This window comes from Stylophora pistillata, chromosome 9 (genome assembly GCF_964205215.1).
Source record: "Stylophora pistillata chromosome 9, jaStyPist1.2, whole genome shotgun sequence".
Classification (NCBI taxonomy): Eukaryota; Metazoa; Cnidaria; class Anthozoa; order Scleractinia; family Pocilloporidae; genus Stylophora; species Stylophora pistillata.
The window spans coordinates 19,957,889-19,975,539 of NC_142527.1; the positions used below are offsets into that span (position 1 = coordinate 19,957,889).

A 17,651-nucleotide genomic window follows, 5' to 3' on the forward strand; every position below is an offset into this window, starting at 1 on the left:
ATTTTCAATCGATTATTTTGTATAGCACATGGTTAAATAACGGGTCAGTTTTGACCTAATATTAATCTTGTTAGAAGAAGGTCGGTTAAATTCAATTAGATTGTGCAAATAAACGATCAAGAATTGCTCAAATTGCTGTCGACATATGTATATATTGATGTTGTTTTTCAAGATTTGGTATTTTTTATTGGTCCAAGTGTTCTCAATTCGTGGTGCGACGCTCCGAGATTTGTCAGAAATTTTGAGCTTCAGAAGCGGCATTTGGACGAAATTCAGCTTTTGTCGATTTTCTCGAAAATGAATCGATATTCAGCCAAACGAAGTATGCAGTGCTTTGTTTCATCATAAGGCCTACCTAACTTGAGAATATGAGCAGAATCGATTTTTTGGTTGTTGCCACCATATTTTGAAAATGTTCGATTTTTGGCCACATTTCCTATTAAAAGGTATTGCTCCGTTCAGATTAGTATTTTGTTTACAGACATTGATGACTGCTTTAACCACACATGTGATAAGGGTGCAGCCTGTGTAGATGGTGTTAACACCTTCTCGTGCTTTTGCCTACCCGGGTATACTGGTGAGCAATGTGAAACTTGTAAGTTTAGGTTTGGAGCTACAGCACTCGTTGGATGTTATCTTTCTTCTCTATTTGTCAGTACAGTTCCACTGCGTGTTGCGCAGATCTCCCTCATAGCCTGTGGCTGTTGACTTCTAAAATTGTTGATAGATTGGACGAGGTCAAGGATCATTTCAGGGGCTGGATAAGCTTGAATTTAAACATTAGATTATTTACTTAACGTTTTAACTAGTAGTGGTCTGTTGGCAGTTGCTTTTGCAAACGTTTCTCTATCTTTATTTATCTTTGTTTTAATCATTCGTCATTTCCAAAGACATTGACGAGTGTGTGAACCACAAATGCGCCAATGGTGCATCCTGTTTAGATGGTGTTAACAGCTTCTCATGTAATTATCGACCAGGGTATACAGGAGAGCGCTGTGAAACTGCTAAGGAAAAGTGTGCAACTTGACGCCTCTCTCTGATCCATTTGCTCAAGATTTCTGTCCTTCAGCTTTGATAGTGTCATTAATTATGTTATTGGCAGGCCCCATGGGCAGTCTGAAGTGAATCTTGTGTTCTGGTTGGCGTCTCGAGTGAGGAAGATGGGCCCATTTTGGCCTTTCGAGATTGCCCGCCTTGATCCTGCGCAAAAAAAAAAGTTACTAGAAGCGGCGTACTTTGAAAGTTCGTAATTTTTGGGCAATGTCGACGATAAAAAACATATGACTCTCCTGGGTTTATTGGGCTGTAAAAGTAGTTGGCTTTCTTACCTGTCTCTCGGAATAAAAAAAATCGTTCTTTATCCTTAATAAAGAAAACTATTTTTTCTCTATAATATTATCAGCCAAGATTGTTTGGTCAAGATGGCAAAATATGAACCTTCTTCTTTTCTGTTTTTTTGGCCCCAGGCTTGGTCTCGGTCCATAAAAACACGCACAAAGAAAGACCTCTGCCAATATCTAGCCATCTTGATTTAACGCTTGGTCAATAACGCACATCTATTGTGCGTATTTCATAGTAGATAAAATTCTGTAACTATGTTATATCTTTTTAAACCCTCAACTGTTACCAGGCGTTTCACTAGTCTGATTAGCGCATATGGGAGTACAACAGCAGTACTACGGCCACTGAAATATGCCAGGGCCTAAAATGATCCCCTTTCTTCATTCCCTAACTCCTAAATGATCCCCACTTGGAATTATTAATTCAACGTTTTAAATTTAGAATAGAAAGCCTTGCTTTGTCCACAGATATCGACGACTGTGCTGAACATAGCTGTGCTAATGGGGCGACCTGTGTAGATGGTATCAACGACTTCTCGTGCAAGTGCATTGTTGGGTTCACTGGTGAACGCTGTGAAATTGGCAAGATTAGGTTTAGGCTGGGGCTATCCGTTGGATGTCCGTTATCTTTCCCTCCTGTCTTTGCAGCTTTAATATTGCATTTTCGTCGCTGCTTATGTTGCTTGTCAATCTGCACATCTCAGTTGTTAGCAACCATTGTTAACACTGTGTGCAGACTGCGATTTTTCGTATGGATGACGTGATAAATCTTGCTTCACATTTCCTTTTACTTATTACTCAAAATTATCTAAATTGTGCCTTTTAACTCTTGACTCTGACTCTTGACTCTGATGATGACTTCCGCACAGGTTGTCGAAACGTCAGTCACTACCACCGACAACAGTCCTTCCCAGGACTACAATCACCCGGACGATCAGACTACACCTTCACAGTAACTGTTTGTTTGGCCGAAGATGTGCTCTGTTCTCAACCGTGGTTTTAATTTACTTCAAAGCTAGAAAGAGACCAAAACTGAAAATGGCAGGAGCCGTTCACTTTCCCTTTCCCTCCCCTAAATGTCCTTGACATAAGTGACCATCTCCGACCAGAAGAAAGAGTGAGAGATAGACCATTGGAATAATTTAGTTTATTTGGAAACATTGGTGTTATTATCATTGTTAGACCAGTCAGAATTGGCCAAAGAGGACAAAAAGGGGTTGCCCCACCCGCTAGTTATCGGTGTTTGTTGTGGTGGGATCGTTATTTTTGTCCTTCTTGGCATTTACCTCGTTTGCTACTTCAAGAAACGGAAGGGGTTTAAGCTCGAACGCACTTCAAAAGGGTTGCGCTCTGGAGTTGCACTCCACGAACCAGAGACCTATGAGTTAAAAGAGGCGCGGTCTAAGGAGGACATTGCTAATTATGAAGAGATAAGAATCGTCAAAGGCACTGGTAGCTGCACTTTTCAAATAAAGGAAATCCCTATCAAGAGGTACCAGCTGATGATGGTGATTACCAGGAAATCAAGAGACTGGATGATCCTGACTATTACGAGAATATGAATGATGGGGAGGGCGATGCAAAGAATTATGAGGAGATTCCCATCTACAACAATACTTAGGAAACAGGTTGAGTTGAAAAATACGTACCCTCTATTTAATTGCTGGCATTTCCAGCTGAAAGATTGCAAAACCTTTATCTTACCTTTTTAGTCTCTAAAAAGGTCGCCAGTGACTGCTTTAAATACGGCTAGGATGGGTTTACTTTGTTAAAGTACGTCTGCAATGCGATGTAATCACTTTGAACGATGGTCCGAGGTCTTGTCGTTAACTTTGTTGGAGATTTGCGCACTTTTAGATTGAGTGTCCTAAGAACAAGAACTGAAGTAATCACAACTGCCAATATCTTTTTGAAACAATAAGGAACCAAAGTAAAAGCAACCAAATTGCCTTAAGCGCGGGAAAACGCCGGCGACCAAATCGTGATTGACTTTAGTTTTCATTTACTAGTTTGCTATCTAGGTATAAAGGATGCCGAGAAGAATAATTTCATTTTGTTTATAAGTATGCACTTCCTAAAAACTCTATTGCTGAATAACGTGGAGCTTTTTGATATCATCTCCCTGTAATTGTAGTTTGTAACAATGTAATAGCTTTTGTACAGCAATCACAGCCAAATTTCATCAAGATTAAAAAAATTGAAATGACCTCTGTTTGATGGTCAGCCGAGATAAACAATGAAATGCATTCAGTTATAGGCAATTACCATGACCATCCTGCGATATATGATAAGTAAAGTCTGTGGAAAATCTCTTATTTTGAAATTGTCTTCGCACCTCGATCTGCCGGCGGAATGAAGATCGGGCATATGATATAAAGTTAGGTCATTTATTTTGTTTTGATTTATTTATTAAATAATCCTTTAGAAGATATATCTACAATCGGCGAAACAATTGTTGACACATTGACCTTTTCAAAGCCCCATGACTTCAATTTTATCGCTTTTACCCTCCTCCACCCAAAGTGGGTAAATGGGGGGGGAGGGGGGGGGAATCTGTTAATGATTTAGATTGTGGTAGAAAGCGGACACTTATTCTTCACATAAATAGTACTCTTCAAATATCAGTCAGCAAGAAGCAGTATAGGGCACTATCTTCGCCTTGCCTTTATCCTCAAATTTTAGTTCATATCAGCGACGGAGAACAATTACCATTAAAGACAATAAACGACACACGCTTCGATAATGGGAGGAGATGTAAGCATGCGTTAGTTATGGAGAACAACTCAATATGCTCAAACTTGTTCAAAATGGTTTTTATTGAGATTACAAAAGCGCTTGAACTACTGAATATAATTTCACTAAAATCCTTCACTCTTACGTCAACTTGGCTGACCTACTGCTTTTAAAGTCGCTTATTTGCATGCTGCTTGAGAGAGCCATGGTACACTCGACCAATCAATGCAGAGATGTGTGATCAGTTATTTCTCGTTTGAACCTGAACGAGACCGGTTTAGTACACAATTACACCAGCTACCAGCTGAAGCTCCGATTGGACAGACACTAAAGGTAATTTAACAGAAATTTGTCAATGATAGACAAACTAAATAAGTAACAAAAACAACAAAAGATGAATGAATGAATAAATAAGCAAATAAATGAAAATAATAATAATAATAATAATAATAATAATAATAATAATAAAAATAAAGAGACAATTAGTTAATCTAAGTAATCCTTTTTCGGGAGAAGGAAAATACCGATTTGCCAACATACATGTTTCACGTCCTATTCATAACTAAATCTGATCGGGAGCAAAAGCGTAGGTACCGCGTGTAAAGGAAAAAGCAAAATTCAAGTATATTTACCATCTTCCACCACAGCATCTATCACCAGGGCTGCAATAATCATACTTGCATCTCTTCTGTATACAGAGAGAGAAAGATAGAAAGAGTGTATTCTTGCAAAATTTTTCGTTAAAATGATTTAAAGTATCCCGCCATTCATTTCCAGTAGCGGTTCTAGGGGAGAAACACGGGGTGCCCGCTTTCCCCCATGTTTTGGTTTAAAATAAAATAAACGCAGAAAAGCCGGCAGTTGCACACACACAAACCAAAAATTCTCCCACACCCCCCCCCCCCCGCAGGCTCTAGGTCTTATTTCTATCACCGACCAGTAGTAAGATAGTTATTTTGTTACCTCGTGATTCATAATGTAATCCATGAGTTTGTTTCTGAAGTTCTCCTACAGAAAAGAATGAAATAGATTTAAAAAGAGATAAAAATCTCCGAAACAGATCCTCAGTATCAAATACAACCGAAAATGTATTCAACACCGAGAACATGATACTTACCTTGCTAAACTCGTGCATGGGACGCCGCTCATCATTCAACCGCCGGCCTGGAGTGGGGATTGCTGATATAGCTGCTATTGCAACCAAGATAAGAACGGTGATTAAAATAGCCGGCTTCATCTTATCTGAAAGCGAAAGAAGACGCATTGAACACGTTTTTCTGCAGAAAATACTTTACAAAAAAATAAAACAAATTTTAAAAGTGGGCTTTTCAACAATGGCTTTTACGGCCAAGATATTGTCATGGAGTTTTCGCTACCTGAATATTGTAGGTTGTTTGCTCTAAAAAAGGCCTACAAAAGGGGGTTACGGGCACCCCAGGACCCCCCTGGCCACGCCCTTGGGAGATGGAGTCATTATCTTCTATTAAATTTTTTTCTTGCACACTAATGCTCTCTGCCACAACCTCCTTTGAATTTTAGTTACGATAAAAACTAGGTCATGCGTTGACAGAAAGCTGCCTTTCCTTAACTGAGAAATCAATACGCTATTAGTCATCGGTGATTCGTTTTCTACGATCTTGCTGAAATGAACTATCGCTTGATACAAAGAATGGGAAAGCCCTCACTTAAATAGGCATTGAAGTTACCTTTGTTTGGCCAATGATCTTGGTATCACGAAGTAATCTATATCTTAACTGAACTTAGTTTGGGAAAAAGCTATCAAAATCGCCATGTTGACAAGAATACCTCCTTAACTGCCCAAAATATTGGGCCGTTGCCTGCCTTTCCCCGATTCCATTCGCAGTGATGTAACAAATCTTCACCACTGTGATGACGAATACCGTTGTTGCCGTTGTTTATAAGGTTACAGACCACGCTACACCACAACTGATTTGTCTTTTATCAAACATCGACGTTAAATGAAACGATTCTTTCAGTACGTGACTCAGTGCGTGACATGCTAACGTGAGAAGCGTCGTCTGAACTCTTATTGACAACGGCAAATTGGCCAATCAGATTGCGAAATTATTGGCAATTGTGGTAAAGGTTTCCTTTCAAATCGGTGTATATGACATTCGTGTTAAAACTAGATGATTGGAGTGAGGTGGCTTGAACCTGCGATGACAGTATTTGCATTTTTGATATTGAAATCTTTTTTCGAGGTTATAATTCAAAAACTGAAAAAAGTGCATTGAACTTGGGTGCGATGAATGCAAGTAACGCAGTGTTTCAAGTGAAACGAAACTCATCTCTGTAAAAGAAGGAAAATAGTCTGAGCCGAGAGTTACATGATGAGCACGATCAGAAACATCGCTTTTGAAGAGTAATTTACATCCAAGTATTAACTCCTAGCTCACGCCTTAAAGGAATTTTTTTGTTACTAAATATGAGCCCACCTTTTAGAAGAAGTCAACAGAAATTCCATTTCAAAATTAATTTGTTACGGCTTGAACGAAAGCTTTTAACATTATCTTTAAGAAAATAATTTGACATGCATATCACTCTAGTTAAACAATTTTATTTAGCATTCCGGCGCGCCACACCTCGCATTATTAGACGTGAATTGTGTGCTCCAATTGAGTTTATCCAATGAGGTGTACAATGCCTCGTTGATAATTTCACTTTGGATAAATATCGAACTGCTATCTTCTTGATGCAGACTAGAAGTTGCCTGTTGACATTATCGCTCAAGGGATATTCATCTTCACACTGTTGGAATTCACAGAGAATTCTAAATCTTTTCAAACATTAGAGCATAACTGAAAATGCTCACAATGCTTTTAATCAGGCGTAAATACAAACCTATTAGGTTGCTTCATCAAAACTGTCTAAGTGTAACGGAAGACCAAAGCTATTGGCAAATTTAAACGGCTTTTTGCTATATACCTAAGGCCAAGTTCAGCTGTTGTGCTCCTGCCATGTCAATCTCAATTCAGAAATTAAGTTCGAGAAAAGCACGGCGTCTGAATTTAACTTTTTAAGAAAGTCCGGCAAGCAATTGAGTTCGGCAAGGCCTGCCGTGCTACACGACTATGGCGCGCAGCGCTTCAAACGTTGTGCCTCCGCTGAGCCAAACAAAATTCATAAATTATGCAGATGTATTTTAGCGGAATTATTCTCTTAACTATGCATCGCTCATGTACACTTCAAAGGAAATGTTTACCAAGTAGATACCGAGGTTCACACTTTTTTTTATAGCTCTCGTACGCGTGTTTCCTCTCTTAATCAACTTGCCGAGGATTGATAAGGAGGATAGATATCGTTTATATATTACGTATTTTTTTCTTCGAACTCACAATAACGATTACATTTTGCAACATTTCTTGCTAAAGTCGGACCTAATCGCAATTAAGTTCGGCAGGGCAGAAGCATGACGTCTTAACCTGGCCTAACTCTTGGTAAGTTTGCAACTTTTAGTAGAACCATTTATTATCAGGGCTCCAATTCTTCAAATGTTTGTAGATTTTGGATTCGAGTTGTTTGCCAGATGCCAAGAGGCATTCATTATTGTTATTGATATCATAGCAAACTCAATGTCCACCCAAATTGGTGTTTCATGTTCCATTTTTGTAGGCGTAAAATAAAATCCTTCTCGCGAATGTTCGATTGTTACCGATCCATATGTAGTCATTAAACCAGAGGAGTGAAGTTTTCCGATTTTACGTGAAATTTACCTGGAGTTCCTTTCTCCAGTGGAGAATTTACCTATTGCATGAAAGCTTCGACAAAGTTACGAAATTGATGCTAAGTTTGTGTTTCGAAAAAAAATAGAACATTAAAAAAGAAAAAGAAAATGTAAAAGTCACGCGATCTACAGCCAAAAGGAAACCAAAACGCTTTTAAATTATGAGTTACCTCCTGAAAACTCTTCTTTACAATTGTAATATTCTGGTACTAAGCATTAGGCTCACCTATCAGACGGGAGATTTCACCACCAGATATTCCAGCCTAAAAATGAATCTTCGAGGCTTGAAAGCAAACTTTTCATACCAATATCATCACTGACGTGCAGAGTACACATGACAAACAAGTTAATTGCATTCCGGCCACCCTTTCCTATTTGGACTCCGCTGCGCTCGGCTGCGCTCCTCTTGCTGCTCTCAAGGAACTATTCAAAATGATGAGGCTCTATCCGCAGTCAATACGGTGGCTCTCTTTTCTATTCATTGAGGGGCATGTATTCTCACTTACAGAAGTATGCTCAGGTTTAGAGATCAAAAGGGCCCCAAAATGTTTACGAGGTACATACACTAACCCGCAAGTTTGCTCTTTAAGATTGTGAGTTTATCACGGATGGCAAAATTCATTTGCATATTTACAGGACTGTTCATAAACAAAAGGATCTACACGAATTCAAACTGATGACTATCTCTACTCCAGCTTATTAAGTGTGCGACTGCCGGGGATCAGATAAAGCAATCAAAAGATTGATGCAAAAAGAAAAATTGAGCAAGCTGCAAATAATTCGTAATATTATAAAACAGCCTCTTAATCAATGTGAAATATGAATACCTTGAGCAAAGAAAAACTGTGAAAAAGAGATACGTCTTTTGCTTTAACTTTTCAAGATATGTCATTGCGAACTTTCTATGACTGTTCCTACGAAAATGCCTTAGCAAGATTGAGCGTAATTACTCTCAAGAATGATTCTACGTGCACCCTTGCATTGCAACGATTCCTACATGCTGAAGCAAAAACGACAACATTTAACCATGTCATCATTTTATGTCTACTTGAGTCCCCATTTACATCAAAATGACCCTTCCTCTATTAGAAACATATTATGAAATATTTTAGGAAAATCTTTGCTTGTGAAAGTAGTTCAGGGACTGCCCTCGCACTAGCAGCTGCAGGCCATTCGTCCTCGTCATCCAGATTAAATAAATATATCAACAAGGGTCATCAGTGTACGTCCTCGCAACAAGCCCACACTTATCACAAATTATCTGTCCTAAGTACAAGGTAGCACGCGAAACGTTCATTAAATTATTTCTCCCGGCTATCTTATTGTTCTATTTCCTTCAATTTATTCTCATCGTTGGTCAGAAAGATTAAATCTCCATTAAGAAATTGTCCTTGAGGGGACTTTAACAGGTATCGTTATCCCATCAAAATATATTTTCCCAGCAACGGAAAAGAGGACATGAAGTTTTTCGAAATCACACAAAACTACTTAAAATAAGATACATAACTTATTTTAATGTTTTTCTTCCGTTTTTAACTTGGCTACTCTCTCATTAGAGACTGAATTCACCAAAATAAAAAAAGACGTTGTAACCAGACTTACAACACTAAGAATAACTTGTTGCGACTCAAAAGTAAGCTTCCAACGATATCAAACTTTACGTAGACTCATTGTAGCAGACAGCCAATCAACATTTCACTTCGATTTCTTACCGGCCATCCTTTTGAATTGGAACGAATGGAAGCCTCTATTATGGTAATTTGATAGTGGTAAAAATTCCCTGTTGAAAACTCGTCTAGTTCGACATCTTGATCCATTTGTGGACAAAAAGGTGTTGTTCAAAATTATCCCTTGGGGTCATATCTATCCAAGCTGCACGAACTTCGGACTACTTTTTCGAACTACTTTCCGGACAATAATGGTCAAGGTGATTAGAAACACCCATTGGATTCAATTCAGTTGCACCATAATCAAGATTGTGCGGATGGGAACATCAGCTTTATATACTGTTTTAGTTTAGTGCGTTAGTGCAACTGAAATTGGTGCTTATTTATCTCAGTTTATGGCTCACTAAGTACACCACAGCAATATATTATCCGAGAAATCAAATTGCGAAATTACCATATCCGTCAGACCGTTCTCGGAATAATTGAATAACTCTGAAGATGCAGTCATTGTCCTCTGTTAAAAATGTTCCTTGCTCACTAATGCTCTTTGTCACAACCTCCTTTGCATGATAGTTAAGAAAAAAACTAGGTCAATTAGGGATACGTTGGTAAAAAGCTGTCTTTCCTTAACTGGGAACCTAAAACAAAATAAATATGCCATCAGCTATCAGTTATTCGTTTTCTACGATCTTCGTAATATGAACTATGGTCTTATACAGTGGAGGGGAATGTAAGCATTAAAGTTACCGCCAATGATCTCGGTATCAACAAGTAATCTTTATTTCAACTGAGGTTAGGAAAGGTACGTTTTTATTGGGGGGGGGAGGGGTGGGTCGGGGCTTCGGAGGGGAGGGTCATTAGTAAATATTTTACAGATTGGGGAGGGTCAAACCTGTTTGATACGCAGCCGGGGGAGGGTCACAGTTTTTTTTTTGGCAAGGAAAAAACTACTCCATGTCGGTTAGTTTACTTTTAATTATTTGTTAGCAAACATGCGAAGTGTATAGAAACCTAAAACTTATCTATACAAGCAAAGCTACCAGTCTAAATCAACCTACATCATTTTAAACACATGTCGAAATATTATGTCAAAAACATATCTCGTCCCAACTAATGTAATTGTCTCTCTCGACCCGTGTCCGCTTTCGTCCATATTTTGACGTCGGTAATGTTGTGGGCATCCTTTTTAGAATGGCGAATCGGCAAACAGCCACAATAGCCACAAGTTGCTCCATCTGACCTCATGAAATCCTCGCATTCTCCACAAGCGCATTTCCCCCTTTCTATTCCTCGCACATCCTTGCCCATTTTCAAGTTTTCACAGTGCAACGCCACGCAATTAACTGCTTTGTGCGCAGACTCGGTTATGAGCAACACTTCCGGTCAGTTATTTTCACTTCCGGCTATTTTTGTCTTGGAGGAGGTGGAGGGAGGGTCAGATCCTTTTGTTTAGGCATTTATGAAGGGTCATGGATTAATCCAATCTGAAAAATGGGAGGGCCACGACTTTTTTGGCAAAATATTTCTAAAATACCCAGGCCCACCCCCTCCCCAATAAAAAACGTACTTTCCCTTAGTTTGGGAAAAAGTTACCAAAGAGCTTCAAATCAATTGCAAGGAGCGTTAACCGAATAAGGATAGAGTAATGTCTCCCGTTTTAAACGTTGGGATTCATAGATGGCCTATGTAAGAATTAGTGTGTTTTTCTGTATTTCCCTTAAACATTTATTCCAGGAAGAGAGATAGTCAATCCAGTTTCGCTTGCAAGACCACCTTCACCGCGGTCTACTTCGCAGGGTTTCTCTCTGTTTTGTAGTTTTAGATGCCTGGCTGCTCTATTTCGGATTGATAAGATTAAGGAAAACCTTGAACGAGTAAAAAATGTACGAGGGAAATTATTGTTAAGAATGGAAAACCAAAAAGGGATAAGCGGTGGCATTTTCTACTCTTCTCGTTCTGCTCACGGGTTTGCTCACTCTGAGCTGCCCTCCATATGAAATCTTAGCTTGCACAATGAAAATAAACATACAGAGCTCCAATGATATTTGACAGGTGTTCTGGACGTGACTGGTTCTCAGCAAATATTCGAGACAAATACAGTCAAATTTGTCACATTTCTTTGCTCGACGACTGAAATATCAGTTTTTTTACTAACTGAAAGTTCACGACAGTGAAATTGTAACTGTTTTGTTTTTACCTATTTGAAACGTTCCTATCAATGCAGACCTCAGATTGACTTTCTTAGTTTCGATAGGATTTATCATCGAGTTATATCATCTAGCCATAGTTAACAATTATTCACCGCAGTGGAGATGATCATGAATAGGGAGGATTGATATTTACCGAGCTTCTAAGCAGCGAGGTAAATACCCACAACTTTCACGAACACTAAGGTTTTAAATTACTTTAGTTAATATTACACAGAAACCAAAAGAAGGGGTTTACTTCTGTCAATATACCCAACATTGTCCGAAATTAAACTCTTGACGTGCGTTTTTGTCTTTTCGGCTGCTCGGTGGTGTATAATACTCGCCTATCTCTAAAAGTAGCCAATCAGCGATCGCGAAAAGCACTATACATCTGCGAAGTAAAAACTAATCGGAGTTATTGTGCACAGTTTAAAATTGAACACACAGCACCTCTTTGCATGCTCATGTTAGCACAATAATTGATTTTTTCCTCTCTAGAGGCCATATAATTTATTTGCATTGCAGGATACTAAGTATACATGTGTACATGGTTCTAATTTAGATTTATGATTCTTTTTAAGCACATTTTATCAAGAGGTGGTCTTGAAAAAGGGAAAGTTACATTGTCATCTCCCTTGCTAGTTAAGTTGATCTTGTACTTGTCTTACTTGTGCCGTCTACGATTAAAATATCGAAACGGCTTCATCTTAACTTGGATAAGGAATATGAAATTTTCAGGGCACTCAATTACTCTTTGTTTGTTTCTTTTTGAAACTGTCATTTCTAGTATTTTCTTGAAGCTTGTTGTCATAGACCTACGATTCTCAAGTACGTTGCGATTCTTAAGGTACAACAAAGAAAACGAACGCAGTTTAAACCAAGAATCAAAATTTTCTCTATGCCACAAATTTTTGTCAGCAGCCAGATTAATAAAGAAATAAATGACAATTTTTGGCCGACTTAACTGTTAAGTAGGTCTGTCGTGCAATGATTTCAATAAATTTTCTTAACTTCAACCGTAATGGTGCTTCGGAATAATACATATATTTTATTAATGTTTTAATCCTTTTTGCAAAAATTTACTTTTTCGTGGAGAGGCAACAAATTATTTTTATCGAAATGAAAGATTGTATAATTATAAGCAAGAAAAATAGTCAGAACAGCGGTTGATCAGTCAGTATTTTTCCACTTTTTTCTAGCATGATAGATGTCGTTGATAGATCTCAGCATTAACTTTTTTGTTTTAATTTATTTTTGGCCGTAACCAATTATTGTCGACACTTCTATCACAACAGGTGTTTTTTCATATATCACTTTTTTCTCTATTTATTACGAGAGGGGAAGATCTGCAGAATTCATTGCTAAATTTGTTGCCTCTAATTTTCCGCCGCGGAGGCGAAAAAGAGACATTTAGCAATTCAAGTCGAGCAGGTCTGTTCTGCTCTATGAAGATTGCTAATGGGTAAGTCTTCAAACGAAACTCCAACTCGATGTTTCATTGAGACACCTATCATGATACTCATTGGTGAACAAAATACGCCTTTAGCCTTCAACATTTTGGCAAACATTCTGCTCACGTTCACCGCAGTTTTGGGAAATGTTTCGATTCTTCTCAGCTTCGTCTATGTGCCCTCCTTGCGATCAATCTCAAATTATCTTATTTTTGGTTTGGCCTTGACTGATCTTGGAGTAGGATCCATCGTCCATCCACTGTACATGTTTGTTTTATTTTCCGTTTACAAGAACAGAGTTCCTCCCTGTTCGGTTTTGGCAGCTTACAGCATAGCGACTTCCTTTCTAAGTGGCATTTCGCTCCTTTATATCACAATCATTGGGCTGGATAGATATTTGGCGATTAAACTGCACCTTCGATATCGACTACTGGTGACGGAAAAAAGAGTTGTTATTATGCAGATGGCTTTGTGGTTAATAAACTTTCTCCTTAGCCTTGTTTGGCTAAAGGGATTTCGTGTTTACTCGACGTTTGCAGCAGTTGTTGTATCTGTGTCCCTTCTCGTCACTTTTTTCGTATATATAAAAGTATATCAAGTTGTTAAAAGGCATAAAGTACAAATTCAAGATCAAATGGAGTCACAGATGTCGCAGTTTGAAATTTTTCGTTCAAAGCGTTTACGAAGGTCTGCCATAAACACACTTTATGTTTTCTTCATGTTTTTACTCTGCTATCTTCCATTTTGTGTGATTACCGTCCTCAACAACATCTCAAATTATTCGAGTAAAACTAACATATTAGCCTTCGAGTTTTCTGCAACACTTATGCTTTCAAATTCATCCATAAACCCCGTAATGTACTGTATGCGTCTTCCAGGATTCAGGACTGCAATCAAGAAAACGTACCGCGGAATACTTTGCTTAATAATTTCTTAGGCTTGAGTCGAAGCTCCCTTACTAGCTGTCTTAAATACATTTCGTATATTATAAAAACGCCAAAAAGCATCCTTCGTAGATTACATAGCCTACTTTATTTATAAATGCTGATAGTTTTGAAAGAAACTGTTTGGGGCTGCGTCGGTGGGAGTAAGGAAATAATTTGGATATATCAACAAAGTTGAAGTGGTAAATTGGCCACCGTAACGATTACAAAAGCTGACGTTTTGAGCGTTAACCCTTCGTCGGAGCGAAAAGAGGAATTGTGGGTTTATTTTTTTATACTTTATTTATATCGAATTACTTATTTTTCGTTTCTTCATTTATACCTTGTGTATGAGTTAACGTTCTTACATGTTTCGCCATTAAGAGAAGAGCTATTCAGATTTAAATTTCTCCTGTTGCTAAAGAAAGCAACGATTGATATAGCGACAAATGTGAATAAATACTGGTGGGTCTCTTTTATAAAACCACGCATCTTGCCAATCGTTTTTAAATGTGTGCCTTTGATAGTTGGCTGGTGAACAGAACTGGTATATATGCTTTATTGACCAAGCGTGATGTCAAGATGGCCGGATATTGAAGCGTTTTTCGAAGTCAAATAAAACTCGTTTCTAAAAACAATGAGCATGCGGCTCTTTTAAGGGACGAAATTAGTTTTGGGTTGACGATACATCATTCCCCAAACGCGATGCGAAAACTGAGTTGTCTGACTTGCTTTCCGACCCTGTGGGCTCTTCAGTAGAACGGTGAATATCATTTTTAAGTGTCCATATGTACCAAAAGTATAGTTCAATAAAATATTTTGTGTTGAATTTGTACCGTTTGCTGAATTTTAAACATAAACTTTGAAATAAAAGCTAGCGCTAAGAAGTCACGACGTTTCGACCTCTCTGAGGTCATTTTCAAGTGAGTAAGTTTTTCAAATCAGCATAAATATGTTGAAGCAAGTTGAAGACGATAAAATGTGGCGAACGCTAAAATATATGAAAAACTGTAAACAATATACAATGGAAGAGAATAAAAGAATCAAGGAATAAAAGAATAAAATAATCGTAGCACGAATTGTTCTAAACAAATAGTTTGGCGCGAATTGTATCGCACTGTTTGTTTAGCGTTGGTTTCAGTTCTTTGATAAAAAACATTTCAACAAGACAGTCAAATTTGTTCTGACACTTCCTTAAGATTCGAAAACTCTGTGTGATGTCTTCTGGCTCCATGTCGTGCTGCTATCTGAGGTGGTGTCCGATTGCCAATCCTTTGTGTTCTTCAATTTGTTGGTGTAAGTGTCGGCACGTGTAGCCGACATAGCCTGCATCACACAGGCTACACTGAAATGAACACACCCCGCATTGTTGACTCACCAGAGGCGGTTTGTCTTCCCTGACCCTAATTTCATTCTTGATCTTTTTACTTGTATAAACTGGGCTAAGATCTACGTTGATCTTCCGACTGAGGTCAGCCAACTGTTTTCGTACTACATTTGCAGAGTTTTCGAATCTTAAGGAAGTGTCAGAACAAATTTGACTGTCTTGTTTTTGAAGTATTTTTTTATCAAAGACCTGAAACCAACGCTAAACAAACAGTGCGATTCAATTCGCGCCAAACTATTTGTTTAGAACAATTCGTGCTACGATTATTTTATTCTTTTATTCCTTGATTTTTTTATTCTCTTCCATTGTTTATTGTGAACATCTCTCCTCAGACAAGTCTTCACATATCTTCAAACATTTACAAAACTCAGAAAGTTGTCGTCAATCTTGCTCTGCGGATTGTTTTGAAATCCTTGATTCCGCCCCTACTATATTTCAACTTAAGCTTAAGGAGGCTATGCACATAAACTGGGAAAAGCCTAATTTAAACCAACAAGTTCATCACGTCAACATGACGCTTACGCTTTAAGCTTTATATTCTTTCCGACACTTTGTTACTCACTCAAATATGTAATTTTTGTCACTCAATCATAATTAATTATGCATGTTTCGCCTAGTTGTTATATGGTCCTAACAGTTTTTCAAATATTCTGTAACTGACGATGATGTTCGTAACATCGAAACATGTCTTCGAAATTAAAAAATGTCGTACTCTTCTTGAAGATAATGTTTTCAGGTAGAACACGATTACCTGGTAAACCCAATACAACTGTAATAAACTTAATTTTTTTCCGCACACAACTTGTGTCTGCACGCTATGTTATAGAAGAATTGGTTCGGGTTATATCGCGCTATAAATGCACTCGAGTAGTTTAAAGAGCACAAGGTGCGTTTGGCTGTGTCTTAGCAACTCTTACGCCTTTCTCGGGCTCTCCGAACTTCCCGCGTGCATCCATAACTCGATATACGCACGCAAAGCATGGAACAATTCTTCATTACGACTATTGCTGGACATACGTCAATGAAAACGACAGTTACCATACTAGCTATTAGGTATTACGAGAAAAGTTTTGCTTTGATCAAAACCATGTCAAGTGTTTGGGTAAAGTATTCCATATTTACGGCCCAATGTGTCTATATGACACCTTCATGTTCCCTCCAAAGCAATATAGCATCATATACATTTAACTTAAATGTGATTCAATATTCTTGAAACGGTACAGGAAAGGTTTCTGACAATAACTTCGCTCAAACTCAATTTGTTGCTGTGCTATATGAATAACCGAAGGACAAAAAATATTCAGTCATATATTTATTGGCTCTATCTAAAGCTAAAGTAATAATTAACAACTATTCACCGAGGTGGAGGTGGTTAGTGGTGGATATTTACTGAACCACGAAGCGGCGAGGTAAATATCCCCCGCTAACCACCGACACTGAGGTGAATAGTTGTTTTAGTATATACTAAAACAGTGAGATGATATACACCACCAAAAATTGATTTTAATTCATACATTCCAGCAGCGATTCCATCTCGTTTTTTCGCTGACAGATAAAATTTCTGAAGACATTTGTTTAGCTCTGGTGGCGACATTTCTTTAAATGGTGTTGCAAACTCTTTCTGTATTTGAAACCATTCTGTAAAAAATAACATTCAACTTTGATTTTCAAGTGAACAAGTGAGGTTACGCAAGATTAATTTGCATTTGTAAACAAAAACTTTTTCATTGGTTTTTATCGATAAACTCCTGGTTACCATTATCTTTAAACACGGCCAAACCAAATCTCGTCGCTTTCTCTGTGTTTTCAGGGACTGCTTCGTCGTTATTTGAGTGATTTCTTCGCTTGTCACGGATGCAAACCGGAACGCCATTTTTTCCCGAGTTGGTCGGAGGTAAATAGCAAAGGATATTCGGAGTTTGACTAGCCAATCAGAGCGCGCCTTCAACGCTATCCACTGTTTTAGTATATACTAATAGGTGATATTTAGTATATTGGTACCACATAACGATACACAGCAACACCCTACATACGGTGGATGATGCATTTTTTTTTTTTTGGGACTCAACTGAGGATTCGATGCCTTTATGAACAATATTCGCACCTTTACATCCAACATGACACGAACGCGACGTGACACATTAGTTCCTTAATTATTTGTATATATCACACGTCTTATAATATATATATTTGATTCATCTTTCGCAATATATCTA

At 38.1% G+C, this 17,651-nt stretch overlaps 2 protein-coding genes across 4 annotated transcripts; one reads left to right on the forward strand and one right to left on the reverse strand.

Annotated features, from left to right (window-relative positions):
- Window positions 1–4,138: 4,138 nt before the first annotated feature.
- Window positions 4,139–9,649, reverse strand: LOC111347102 (uncharacterized). Of its 3 annotated transcripts, none has more exons than XM_088734338.1 (5): window positions 9,531–9,649; window positions 5,191–5,315; window positions 5,037–5,081; window positions 4,706–4,761; window positions 4,139–4,400 (listed from the first exon to the last, which is right to left on the reverse strand). In XM_088734338.1, the coding sequence occupies exons 1-5, from the start codon at window positions 9,535–9,537 to the stop codon at window positions 4,319–4,321; spliced, it is 315 nt and encodes a 104-aa protein (XP_088590464.1). In that variant the 5' UTR covers window positions 9,538–9,649; the 3' UTR covers window positions 4,139–4,318. The 3 variants fall into 3 exon arrangements, with proteins under 3 accessions (XP_088590464.1, XP_088590465.1, XP_088590466.1); XM_088734339.1 differs by lacking the exon at window positions 9,531–9,649 and adding an exon at window positions 8,045–8,201; XM_088734340.1 differs by lacking the exon at window positions 9,531–9,649 and adding an exon at window positions 7,989–8,084.
- A 2,363-nt stretch (window positions 9,650–12,012) lies between these two features.
- LOC148723702 (adenosine receptor A3-like) lies at window positions 12,013–14,877 on the forward strand. Its single transcript, XM_088732079.1, has one exon. The coding sequence runs from the start codon at window positions 13,133–13,135 to the stop codon at window positions 14,060–14,062; it is 930 nt and encodes a 309-aa protein (XP_088588205.1). The 5' UTR covers window positions 12,013–13,132; the 3' UTR covers window positions 14,063–14,877.
- Window positions 14,878–17,651: the final 2,774 nt, after the last annotated feature.

What these genes read in the sequence shown, in the direction of transcription:
- LOC111347102 (XM_088734338.1), bottom strand. An exon ending in ATTACATTATGAATCACGAG is followed by an intron (nt 4,762 to 5,036) that starts GTAACAAAATAA and finishes CTCTGTATACAG; the next exon opens with AAGAGATGCAAGTATGATTA. An exon ending in AGATGCTGTGGTGGAAGATG is followed by an intron (nt 4,401 to 4,705) that starts GTAAATATACTT and finishes AATTACCTTTAG; the next exon opens with TGTCTGTCCAATCGGAGCTT.
- LOC148723702 (XM_088732079.1), top strand. Translation starts at nt 13,133, where the DNA reads ATGGGTAAGTCTTCAAACGAAACTCCAACTCGATGTTTCATTGAGACA.